Source organism: Dermacentor silvarum, chromosome 1, assembly GCF_013339745.2.
Source record: "Dermacentor silvarum isolate Dsil-2018 chromosome 1, BIME_Dsil_1.4, whole genome shotgun sequence".
NCBI lineage: Eukaryota > Metazoa > Arthropoda > Arachnida > Ixodida > Ixodidae > Dermacentor > Dermacentor silvarum.
In genome coordinates, this window is record NC_051154.1 from 235715601 (window position 1) to 235728947 (window position 13347).

General features: G+C 48.5%; 1 protein-coding gene across 1 annotated transcript in view; it reads right to left on the reverse strand.

The window, feature by feature from the left end:
* Positions 1 to 11054, reverse strand: part of LOC119437878 (collagen alpha chain CG42342-like) — a 362253-nt gene extending 351199 nt beyond the window's left edge. The window contains exon 1 of the mRNA XM_037704752.2: positions 10563 to 11054. Within this exon, the coding sequence (XP_037560680.1) occupies positions 10563 to 11054 (492 nt within the window). The remainder of the gene's footprint in view (positions 1 to 10562) is intronic.
* Positions 11055 to 13347: the final 2293 nt, after the last annotated feature.

Genomic DNA, 13347 nt, shown 5'->3' on the forward strand with positions numbered 1-13347 from the left:
GGTCAGGCATGCGCCTCTCCTGCTGTCATATTTTGAGCGAAGCTGAACCGAAGCGAGTACGTGATGAGCAGACAATTGGCAGTTCGTTTTGTTCGTATCGATAGCTGAGCGAGGCAGACCCAAACGAAGGCTGAGACACAGCGCACCCCATCAAAGGCTGCCACCTTCCGCCAAGGGCCCCTACACCGCAGCGCCCCTCCTCCCCTAGTGAGCCGGCTCAGAGACTTTGTATTCTTGGAAATCGCAAGTAACATCAGCTGCGAGAGCGAACGAGGGGAGGGAAGAAGCGTCTGCCGACGCTCGGAGCGAACTGGTACCGTCGGTAGCGTGTTGAGTGCCGCGCACCTCCCGCCGGTAATCAGCCTCAGTCCCGTCCCTCTTGCCCCCCCCCCCCCCCCCCCCCCTCCTCCCAACTCCTGCTCACGGGTATACGCTGCCGAGATCAGTCACAGCCGCGGCGTGCCGCACAATCAATCCACTTGGCGCTCGTGTCGAGCGAGAAGGGCAGGGCGCGGCTTCGCGCCAGCAGCACTGCTGCGACAGCGTATACTGCAGGCGAGCGTGGGGTCTTGCGCCCCGAACGCGACGAAGTGACACAGAGCTCGCGACGCGTCAAGTCCGACCCCCCCCCCCCCCCTCTGGGCGGCTCTAATTTCGCGGCCGGCGTCAATTTCTCATCGGAGCATGCACCCGAGTCAATTGGTTTCCCCCTCGACGGGAACCAATCGGGACCGGGTCTAATGCGGGGCCTTTGTGCGGCGCGCGCACCGCACCCCATTCATCGCGGCTTTCCCATTCAGACGCGCCCGCGCGAGTTGCGCCGCGCCGCGCAGTTCTTCCACCGGCCCGAGCGCGGAAGAGGATTCCCGGCCGCCGCCCCAATCGAAACGTCCCGCTCCTTCCGTATAGCCGCCGGCGCCGTCTTTAACGCCCAGCGGACTTTCTTGCGCCGTCCGAGTAGGAGTAGCGGTATCCCGCTGTTGGGACCTTATAGCACTATCGCGGCCTTAATGACTACGGGTGCAACGCTTACATTACGCCTTGGCGGCCATGCGGATGCAGTGTGTTGTCAACTATAGCTTCAAAGGCACACAGTCCAAGTTTGCATCACTGATTTTGGCGTCGCGCAGGAGGTTACATTTAGAAAAAAGAAAAAAAAAAACATTATTGTACAGTATCGCTATCATTCAGATGTGATTGGTTGTCGTATTTTTTTAAAGAAAAAAAAAAGCCTAGTCAATGCGGTTAATTCGGTAATAAATACGTGCAAAAATAGGTCAGCGATGACGCGAATACCCCACAAACATATGCTAGTAACGAACCTATGCGGTTAAAAACTCTAGGCAGTCTTACTTTGTAATCAGCGGCCATCTAATTACATCGCGAAGTTTATTCGCGCAAAGATCACCATATGAGCGTCTGAGCATCTGACCCGCGCGTACAATATTGTTTTTGCGCTTAGAGTACCAGTTCTTTCGCTCTCACGAATGAATAAAGAGGTGGTGGGGTGAATGGCCTATTTGATTTATGAATCAAACTAGATGACCGCAGTAGTTGAGGCCTTTTCACAGGAACAGTGAAAACATAGGCACAAAAAGGAAGAGTGCGCGTACAGCGTGGTCGGCAATGGCCCTAGTATGCGCGGCTTGCACAGTCACAGCATTCCTTGCTTGTTTGCAAAGCCATATGAGACTGTCCGCCTGGAACTTCCTCTGGATGTGTAAGCTGACTCGCTCCGCTAAGCTCTTTGCCGTAGTGATGTTACAATAGGCAGGGCTAGCTTAGCGTGCTTGGCTTTCAGTTCCGTCCGAACATCTCTTACGCAATTAATAAGGGTGTTTTGCCAAACGTTCATCAGCTCGATGTCTCGGAAGAATGGCAATCAACAGGCGTAGAACACTTTTTTTTTCGTGGTTATTCCGGCCCATTCAGGGAACACTATACGTCTTGGAAGCCCGCATGTAAAAGAGACTTCTTCCGCAGAGCGTGAAGTAACGCCTTTCTTTCCTCTTCGAAATGCGGGCACAGCCTGACGAAGCGTTTCACGTCATCAAGCTCACCACCTAAAGCACCAGGCGGGGAAGCGGGTCTTCGTGTCTTAATATAAGCGTGTCTATGTGGTGGACGCCAGTTACAACGCGAGACAGGAGGACAACCTCTAGGCGAGTGACCACACAGGGTTGACGTTGAGTTTTGTGGATCATGCGGATTTTGTGGATCGTTCTTTGTGTGCTGCGGTTTCTTCGGGGCTTTCAATTTCGGGGCATATATTTGCCAGCTTATTTGTGCGCAAGGGCATCAGGTTTCTCATGCAATGACCTTCAATTGCAATGTGAGATGGAACCCACTGAAATTTCACGTTGAAACGCCTGCCCCTAAGGGGTTTAATCAGCGCCAGGGACGGTTTTGTAGGCTTGTCACGAGGCAGGACACGACACATAGGCGTTGCAGAGCTTACTTTGAGTTCGTGAAAACCACATCGCTTGCAAAATAGGTACCCAGTTTTCGCAGAGCTTCAGCAATAGGGCATATGCGAAATACTCGAACTAGGCTTTTTCACACTATAAGGTTGCCCTACACAAAATGGCCGACATCCCGCTCGCGGTGCCTTTATGCCGAGAGTATAGGCTTTCACAAAACAGCGAGTATGTATATAGTAAGGAAGAGAGGGTGACAAGAATGGCGGCGACAGCTTGTGCGGTCCTGCTTTACTTCCGCTTCTAGGGTGACGTAAGCCACTATGTGTGAGGGAAACGTACTTGCAGAATCTGGCACATTCCCTATTGCAGTACTTTCAACAGCTGTAAACGAAACTAAGCGATCCAGCCTGCCAGCTCATGTGACACCAACCGAACGCCTGCATAACGCAGCTGAGCGCGATCTATACGCACGCCGATCCGTCTATACAGACTTGCAGGTGGTTCTGATACGCTGTTGCGACACAAAGTTGTTGCGACACAAAAAAAAAAACTTGTAACCGTAGGTATACTGAACTTGCAGGTAACGTCCTCAAAACGCCGTGGCGGGTCTATAGGTGACTCCGTTTTCACCATTCGATGCCTAATGCTCGGAATATGTTCACTGCCGCATGAAAGTGGGAATAAGCCGGAAAGAGCAGGAATCAGAAGTCAGGGTGGTGTGTAGGAATGTAAGCCATATACACATCACCGAGACTCAAAGCGTTGGTCACTTCGACCGAGATGAAGAAGCCAGTTAGCGGTGACCCTGTACTAACCGCAGCTAGGAAATCTTTCCACCACCAAACACTGGTTCCTAGACGTATTCCTGGAGGAAACTGGCGGACAGAGTGCGCGATGCAGGAGCATAACGGCGTTCGAGATTGGTCGTCGAAGTGACACGGCCGCTTTGTTTGCAAGTACGCAGTTGTTAAGAATTAGATCAAGTCGGCGATGGAAGCCATTGATTGTTAGGCCGGGTTTCACGTCTCAAAGCAACACTGGGGTTAAGAGAGACGTCATAGTATAGAGTGCTCCAAGTATATTTTTACCACCCGGGGCTCCTCAACATGCACCTCAAAACTCAATGCAGTGGCTTTTTTGCATTCCGAACCTTCGGAATGAGGCCGCCGAGACCGAGAATCGAACCCGCGACCTAGTTCTGAGTGGAAGAACACCACTGAGTCACTGAGGCTGGCAATGGAAACGAAACAAGATGACAGCAAACGGCGCCAGCGAATGACAAATCTGTTTTCATGGCATCGGAAGGTTTTATTAAATCGGCCCCATTTGCTTACCGCAGCGAAAACGTAACAAAACGCTGTCGGTTTCGTGTGATTCTGACGGCTGGTTCGCATCTATTCACCAACCGGCCGAGATATGTTGCGGCGAGGAGCGGAAGTACCGATGAGGAATTGCATGCGACGGCGTGAGACAGCCGAATTGCACCATCCACCATCTGTATTCTAATATTATGCTGATACCTTTCAGGATATTCTCGCGAGCGAACGCTCCTTTTGCGGCGCTCTAAGCACCGCCAGCAGAGGAGAAAAATTTCTGAGAAAACTTGCTTCTGTCGACCCGAGCTCTGCGCTCGCTGTTGCAGAGCTTTATGCGCACGTTTTGGTTTATCCATTGTAATCCCATTTCTTGCCACTCAATATAATTGGCATGCCTGTAAGTGCACTCCGAGGTCAGCACCGCGAGAGATTTTTTTCCAGAGTCCTTTCGAAGTATAGAGGATTGCGTCTATGCGAAAGTGTAAGCCACACGATTTTCAAACGTTGCGCGAGACCCGCGCGTACTTAACAATCCTGGCTAAAGCGGCCTTTAAAAAATGGCCCAGAAAAAGCGACGCGTCGCAAGCGTGATTTGCATTCGATGCGTCCGGCCTTCTCCGAAAGGCCGTTCTCTAAAATGACCGGTAGACGCACGTGCCTTCGCGCTTAAATTGGTTACAGATTGGGGTGTGCGCGGCCATACAGTATTAGCATTCGCTCCACGTATCGTTTCTCACTGCTACCCTCTTTGTTCTGGCTTTCTTTACGCATACGCGAAATGACAGCTTTGTAGCACTCTCTGCAAGAAAGGGAGTGCACAGTGAGAAAGAGGAACAGCGGGCACCGTCGTTCGCTCTGCGTGAGTAGTCATTGCGTTACCGCTTCGGAGCCACCGGTCCTGCACCGCACCCCCCCCCCCGTTCCTTACGCCTGCAGCATCCCCAGCGGTGAGAGTGCGCTCTATAGGGGAAGGAAGGTGGAACGGGAGATGCCATCGGAAGGGCACATATGTGGAGCTCTGTGTAGAGCGGGAGAGAGCACGCGCTTTGCATAAATCGGGATTGCAGCGGTCAGGTGATTTGCATTCATGACCCACGCCAGAGGAAGGGGCATCGCATGAATACACGCTGCAATGTCGTCGGAGCCACGCGATAAGCGCATCTCGCGCGAAGATTTTATACGGGGGACCATTGTTCAGCCGTCCGGCCCCATGTTCATCACTTCACAGATGACAAGAAGGAAAGGGTGGACATGGAAGATAACTTCTTTTTTTTCTGTCTTAAACATTTTGGTAAACACATTGAACGCTATGCAGTCCCTTTAAAGAATGAATGAGAAATAATCACCTCGCAACATTTCATTTACTGCTGTTCCACTATGAATAACGTTTTCTGAAAAAGAAAAAGAAAGAAATAAATATTGCGGTAGAACACTCGATAAGCCGTGCTTTACAACCTCGAGCATAGAACAAAAACATCAAACGGGTATTGGTTATAGGGCCCTTAGCAGCTTGTTGGATTAGTTGACGGTGGTATATATATATAGCTTGTCGGACTGGCTGGTGATAATATCGCACGGTTACAAACCGTGACGGAATGCGGAGCAAGGCTGCTCATATCGTTGAGCGCCTGTTCCGCCAAAGGCGAGTTGACGCTCCTACCTTCCTCGACCGCGCAAATGATGAGACTCTGAAAAACCTTCTCCTCGCATGCAGCTTTTCCTATATACGGGAGTCACACAAATGAGCCAGGTTCGCAGAGGTATAGAACTATACCAGCGGAGATGACTGCACAGTCCATATTGCTTCGGAAACGCTATCGATATGTCCCCCCCGAATCTGTCCTGCGCGCCCTTAGCTGGTTAGCATATAAATTAGAGAAATTTCGCATCGGATCGGTCTTTTATCTTCGCCTAAGTTCGTTTTCTCTTTACGGCCGAATATATGTTCTCACAAACTTTTCTCTCATCCTCCACTATACCAATTCGCCTTCCTTATTTCGCTGACGACGCCGGTGAGTGACCGCAGCACGATAAACAGATGTACCGCATCACTTCGTATGTCTGCTCAGTTAATATTGTCGAACGCCTTTGTTTCCTTAACGAGCATCATGCTGAGTTTCACGAGCTGTTTCACTCCAACCCCTATATAAATGGAGCCGTTCGCAGCGGGGAACCGAATCCGCGGCCTTGTGCTCAGCAACTGAATGCAATAGTCACTGAGACGACGAGGCGGGTTGGAGTTCAGTTATTTCGATCCCACACGTCTCCCAGTCTGTCTCTTCCGTAAGCGATGAAGGCATCTGGGTGAGAGACAGCAGTGCATTTGCATCCAAGTGCCTGCCAAAATCTCATCATTGCCTGCTACAGTGCTACTGAGTTTCATTCGTTGCTGCGTAACGCCTGCGTATTCGTCTGTGAAAGTGCATAAGCGTGACGTCTTAAAAGACAATAGTACCCGGCACGACGTTGCTAGTTTGTCGCTTTCTAACCCGTAGTTAGTTAATACGTGATGTCTACCCACCGTTTGCATTGTGTGTGCACTATTATTTCAATTACTATATATATTTATTTTATGTGAAAAGGAGTAGCCGGCGCCAGCCCAAAGGTGCCAACATTTCTCAAATACGAAGTATTAAAACAAAGAAAAAATTAATTGGGAAAAGCGCGAGAACAGCTTTATGTTATTCGCTCATGTAGAACAATGAAGTGGCACACATTGCTTATTTTTGTTTCTTTCGCGCGCCTATGTTATCAATTATTTAGCACCTTGCTTTGCGACAGGCATGCAGGTGACGTGGTGCGTATGTGACCTTTTTGTGTTTCTCTTTTACCGGAAAGTACGTACATACATGCGTTAAGTGATTCAAAACGTATACGTGATGTTGACATTCTGAGCCCCTCACGCGGAGTCAATTTGCAAGTTTACCATCAACAAGAGTGCTGGAAAAGTCCTGCAGGCCACCGTCGGGAGTGTGTAAGCGCAGCGAACCGCGAAGTTCAGGAGCCAGATTCCGCGACATCTACGCTTTTTTTAAATTTTTTTTCTTTCCTGCTCCTACTCTAAATGACATTTGAAGGGCTCGCGGGAGAGTCAACCCTTGCGTGGTGCATTTCACAACTTTTGCAGGTCGTAGCTACACCTTTGACACATGTACTGTTCGCATGGCTAAGCGTCATCATGTGCTGTCGTCGCTTCTTCCAAGCATATATATATATATATATATATATATATATATATATACATACATACATAGTGTTCTTTCTGCTCTGTTTGTTTGTTTTTGCTTAAACAGACTGTTTGCATTTCTTTATTTTCGCAGAGAGGGAACCAAGCACCGCAACCTTTCGGAAGGCAAGACAGCGGGCGGCAGTGACAGTGGAATGGTAGACGCTCATGCCCATTACATTATCTCCCTCCCCATCCAGCTTCTTATAGCCAGGTCCGGACCACGGCACGAATCGGCCACGAAATCAAGGGCTGTATCCAAACAGACACGAAGCCCCTTGTTTTCGTGAGCACAGGAGGGGCACAGCGATGATAGCGGGCTGGAGGAGCGAGAAAACGAGGCGACGGACGGCAGCCAAGCGCGGCGTTGCCAAGAAGAGATAAGGGCGCCGAGGCGACGCGTTAATTAGCGTCAAGATGGGCGGTACTAAGCCGCGTCGAAATTGATCTCCTCCGTGGTTTTCGCAGAAACTGTTGCCACTGTGGGATGGAAACACAGGTCGGCCGAGCGGAGGTACGTAGCGTGCGTGGGTTGTCTGCAGTGTACGGTTGCAACGTTTGGCTTGGTGCCCTCGGCGTGCCGTTTGCCGAGCAACGCGCGGCACGCGCCTCTCCCGCCCCCTCCCTGTACGAGCACGAACAGAATAAGCTGCTGCGACCGGCATACTCGCGTGCATCCATTTTTCAACCTTGTTGTTTCGGAAAAGGCTCCGGGAAGCCCGAAACAGTTTCCGCCCCTTGAGCGAAAGACGTGTATTAGCTTACGCGTTCACGCGTATAGTTTTGTCTTATTTTCTGTTTTTTTTTTTTCTTATCGTTCCCCCCCGCCCTTTATACTCGGGGAAATGCGCGAAGTTAGTCACTCTCTAGCCGTGGTGATCGTTGGACGCGGTTTTCTATACGCTCGAACGATCAGTCATGAAAGTTGGTGCTTTGCTTGTCTGCCGGTAAACTTGTTCACTCTTTATTTTCTGAAATTGTCGGCCACGTTATACTTATACAGCGGGTGAAGGGAGCCCGCGAATTAAGCGCCGCATTTCTTCACACCAATCCAGGTGCATATAGGAGTAGCGCATTCCAAAGTTAGGATTTTCCTTGCACTCAAGTACGCGCAGAGTGTGGAGATTGATACTAAGGAGTTATATGAGAAGTGCATAGGTTGAATGCTATAATACAGCGTGAGTCACGGCCACAAATGAGACAACTGTCATGCGTCGAATGCTCTTTTCTCTCTCTCTCTCTCTCTCTCTCTCTCTGTCCATCTTTACTCTGCTTGCCTTGTTACTTACCGTTTTGGACCAGCGCCCGACGCAAACACTCCGTAGAAAGTATGTTGCCGGGACGAAGCAATATACAGTTGTAGTTCGTACTCTGGTTCAGTAACGCGGACGCTAATTCGTTTCAACCTGTATACTCGAGCGAAAAATGACAATAGAAAAGTAGGAATATCAAGCACGGTCGCGTGCCCAGATGACTTCCCTTATACTTGGGAAGGAAAACAGGGACACAAAGAGATAGGAAGAAAGAAACAGAGTCAGTGAGCACACACGCACATAACAACGTTCACTGATCACGCCGAGGAATACAAGTTCGAAGAACGAGCGCAGTGTTGACGTAATACGTCTTGTGTGTCCAACAAAGTGGGTCCGACTATCCATAAGACCCCGTAATTGCACAAACAAGATCCCTCGTTGTGGCGCAGCGGTTATACTCTCGTTACGTCAATATAAAAGCAAACGTAGGGCCGTAACGGTCCACTCGTGTAGAACTAAAGTGGTTCGGTTATAGTTAGTTTAGTTCGCAAAAGGTAATTAATTTCGCAAAATCGGCAAGTCAGTCATATATGCTCTTATAGAGGGCTCTGTCTACCCTGGCAAAGAGCACTGTTGTTGAATAAGTACATGCAAAGCAATATGATGAAAAACTACAAAGCGCAGCTGCGATTGTCCTGGCGACGAGTGTCTAAGATATGTTGTTTGTGTGATCTAGAAAAACCAAAGCTATGCTCTGCTCGTGGAATCGTTGAGAATCGTGCCTGGGGGTTCACAAAACTTCTATTGGCGTAAGGTGATGACAGTAACCGGTGTGATAACTCGACAATAATTAAGGCGCCATTGAATCCCGAGATCCCGCTCACGTCCCTTCTCTATACCTACGTGCACGCTAACTTTATGTTATAAAATTATATGGATGCGGCTCCTCAATGCTGGAAAAGTTGTATAATGCAACGCAATGTAAAATCAATTTTATAGTTGACGATAAAGTTCATTGTACAGCGCGTTGCGTTTCTTAGCCCGTTTATGTTTCTTCTGGATTATCAATGTCTCTAAGTTTAGAGTCAAGTATTGCTGCGATAAAAAGGCGCTGCTGTTATGTCCTCTGCGCTCGATACACGCAGTGAACACAGTACGGTGGATATGCTCCGAGTCACGAACGTAGCGCGCGTGGCCGACGTTCGTTGTGACGTATACGTGCACATTCGGCCGGACAAATCAAGCATAATGAAAACCGCCGGTTTCCACTCGCATTTCAATACCCTCGATGGAGTGATAAAGCTCGGTACAGTTTGCGTTAAAGGTCACTAGCACATGTGACTCGGATGTTTACGTGGTGATGTCTCGTTGCAGAGGCGCCATGTAATCACATGTTCCGAGAGTAACCGCGAACTGCAAAGATCGACTTGGCCGACAGCATCTCAGTATCTCTATACTGGCACACGATAGCAGTGAGTTTTTACTTTCTCAGCTCTCAGCGCAGTACGTCGTCTTTTCGGTTCTTGGCGCCCAATAAGAGCAATGCTTTCCCTGCACAAGCTTTGGGCTGGCAAATGTATAGGTGCAGCCATTTTCAGCAAAACAGTGTTTTATTTTTACTTGTCTTAGAAGAATTAAATGAATTGTTAAGTAAGAACAGTTCAGTATAGAGTCAGTTCTGCGACAAATCGCGGGTATAGTGCAAGAGTATTGATACCAAAACTGCGATGCTTTTTCCCGCGTGCATAGTTCGGCATGTATACCTTAGTGCGGTTGCGGCGCAGAGTGTGGTTGAGAAATTGCGCTAGAAATCAATCAAAGGCAGCGCAACAATAATGAACGTGAGTTCGTTGTTGTTGCGCCGTTGGTGCCGTCACAGGACAGCACGGTTGAATAACACGGCAAGATGCACCAGTCATGTACGTCGATTGCGGTCACTTCAGAGCAAATGATTATCGCATTACATATCATCGTATATCATGAGTATCGCATTAACGTCTACCCTCAAAGAGCATAGTTTCCTTAAGGCTGGCGCAAGCGGCGGCGCGGCGCGCGTGAATCCCTCTTCATTACGCTACAACACTGGAACATTTAGTCCTCGGCCGTCCTTGAATAGATACTAATTATATTACCAGTCATTAAACACTTTGCGATGACTCGTGCCGTCGTGACACCCGATGGATCCGGCGCCACCTGTACACGTGCTACTCGGTTCGTCGTTATTAAACTTGGGCGCGTCAAAGAGCGGCGAAAGTGCCGGAAAGAAGCCGCGAGCGCGCAAGCGGTGGCTCTTCCGGCGCCTTATAGTAATAAAGCTATAGCTCGTCGACCTCGTATCGCCGCCCACCTGTTGTTGTGGCGCAGTCGCTCGTCCGCCGAGAGGGTCCGCGCGCACGTCCAGCGCCAGCAGCTTCTGCTCGAGCAGGCTCACTCTGTCCTCGAGCCGCTGTAACCTGACCACGCACACCACGGTCACTGTCACCAAGCCGGTCAAGAGGAACCACTGCACCGCGACGGCGGCCAGGCGCCAGGCGAGCACGCCGTTGCCGCCCGACGCGGGGCCCAGCAGGGGGGCCCGCCACGGCTCCCAGGACACGGAGGTCCGCGCCGGCGCGTCGGGACTGCCCATGGTCAGCACGTGCGCGTGGTCAGTCGGCGGGAGCACGGAGACCGGCCATCGGAATCGCCCGGACTGCTGGTGCTGCTGCTGCTGCTGCTTCGCTCGCGCCGGCTCGCGGACCGACTGACTGGCCGCCCGCGTTCGGAACGCCCGCCTCGGGGGTGCGCCTCCTCCGCCTCCTCCCTTCTTTAGGAGCCGGCGTGCGCCAGGTGGCGGCATCGGACGGTCCCACGCGACACCGCGGCGGCAGGCGCGCGCGCGCGCGCCCGTTTCTTCGAGAGTGAGCGAGCGCCTTTCCCGGAGGGCTCGTGTTTACTTCTTTCTATCTCTCGTTGTTGTTAGCAAGGTGCAGCGCGAAGACGACGTACGAAAGCAGGAAGATATTATAAGGACAAGTGCAAACTCGCATGTAAGGTTTATTCAAAAAAAAAAAAAAAAGTGAGCTCTATCATGAAAGGGGAAAAAAAAAGTTAAAATAGAAATAATTATCAGCCGATATTGCGTATGAGGTTTTACATCGATCGCAGATATGACTGTTAATCAATAAATGTTGCGAAAGAAGCACGTCGCTTTTGACTCGATTAGCCTTGTGAGGGCACTTCAGGCACTTTCCGCGGTGTCTATTTATTTATTTTGCGACATAGTGCAAACCAAAATTTGGTCCTTGGAGGACGGGCACTCGTACATTGAAGAACAGGAGTAAACAAGGCAACAAATCATACACAAAAAGTATTCCAAAGTACAAACTGCACTACAAAATCATTGCAATGCACAAATTTCAATGTGTATTAACTGCAATAAAGTGATTGCAATTACAAAAATTGCAACACAAAATGCAGATAAAAAAATAGAAACAAACACAATAAAATAGGCTCTCATTTTTCATGTATCAATACGGATCGCGTAGGAAATTCCGCCGCTCTGAAATCGTACGAGGGAAGAAAGAAAACTTGTGTTTGTCCTAGCAAAATAGTGGGTCAGTGAATTCGAATGATCATGGCGTGTGCTTCTTGTTGATAAAGGGGTTACGTATAACGTGGCCGGGGCCTAGTGATAATTTACGATCACTGAGTGAATGTAAAAAAAAATTAAGGTGGTGTAATTTTCACCGTGTTTGAAGGAGTCGAATATCATTAGACACCATTAGTTGTGTAGGAGACTCGGTACGTTTAAAATTTAAATAGATAAGGCGGACCTGTCTCTTGATTTGCTCCTTTTTAAAATGTCAAGGTTAGTGCATGGATATCGTGTAATGCAGGCATATTGTATTTTCGGTCTAATAAAGCTGACGTAACTAAGTCGCTCAACGCTAGCTGGTGAATTTCTGAGTTTGCGTCTTAAGAAACAGTTTTCGGAAAGCAGAACACATGGTACTATATAAGTTCCAAGAAAAGTTATCAGTTAAATCTCTAGATATTTGTACATAACTTGCTTAAGTGGTGATGACACCAACTTGTACTCGTGTTGTAGTGGTCTTTTTTTTTTTTTGTCGTATACGAAGGCAAATCGTATCATCTTTGTTCAAATCAATGCTTCATTTATTGCACCTCTACAATATGGTACAAGTCTTCTATGTTCGGATCTATGTCTTGATCTAACCTCTTTCATGCCAACTGGCGGCACTGACTAATCCATGGTCATCTTTTTTAACGAGAATAAAAGAAATAAATGTACTGACCCTATCATAGTGACGGCAACTCTTCTTCGCATAGCAGAAACAACAATATAAAAATATATGTAGGAACAAAAGGAAAAGGAACAACACCACAGAGACCAAAATCCACAGCACGAACATAGAGAAATAAAAGGCAAAGGCATGTCGCACCACAACGAGTTTGTAAACAAAGTCATAAAAACACACAAGCGGCAGCGATACATGTAGACTGCGGTGAGCACGTATACAGGTTAGGAATACACAGGGATAAAATAATGCACGCACAGAATATGACAGTCAAAAGTGAGCTTCAGCACAGAATACAAAAGTGTATAACACGTAATATACATGCGCTAATAATTACAAATAGTGGATGGAAGCAAGTTTATTTATTTATTTATTTATTTATTTATTTATTTATTTATTTATTTATTTATTTATTTATTTATTTATTTATTTATTTATTTATAGGTACCTTAGAGAGCCATCGTGGGGCATTGTGTAAGGGGGGCAGTACAGTAAATGCATGCATAAAGATTAAAATACAATAACACATTAACAAAGTAAAACGTCGATTAGTGCGGAAAGATGTGAATGAACCCAAGAAAATTAACAAGGAAGGAAGGAAGGAAAGAGTGGAGAAGGAAAGGCAGGGAGGTTAACCAGTTTAGCACAACCAGTTTGCTACCCTACCCATGGGAGCGGGATGGGGAAGAATGAAAGATGGAGAGGAGAGAGAGAGAGAGAGAGCACATAGCACAGCACACACACACCGTTAGTCACAGTCCGTCACTTTTGCGTGGTACGTGACATCACTGTCACAGCCGCTTGTCCAAGCCCGTTTCTTGCAAAAACCTA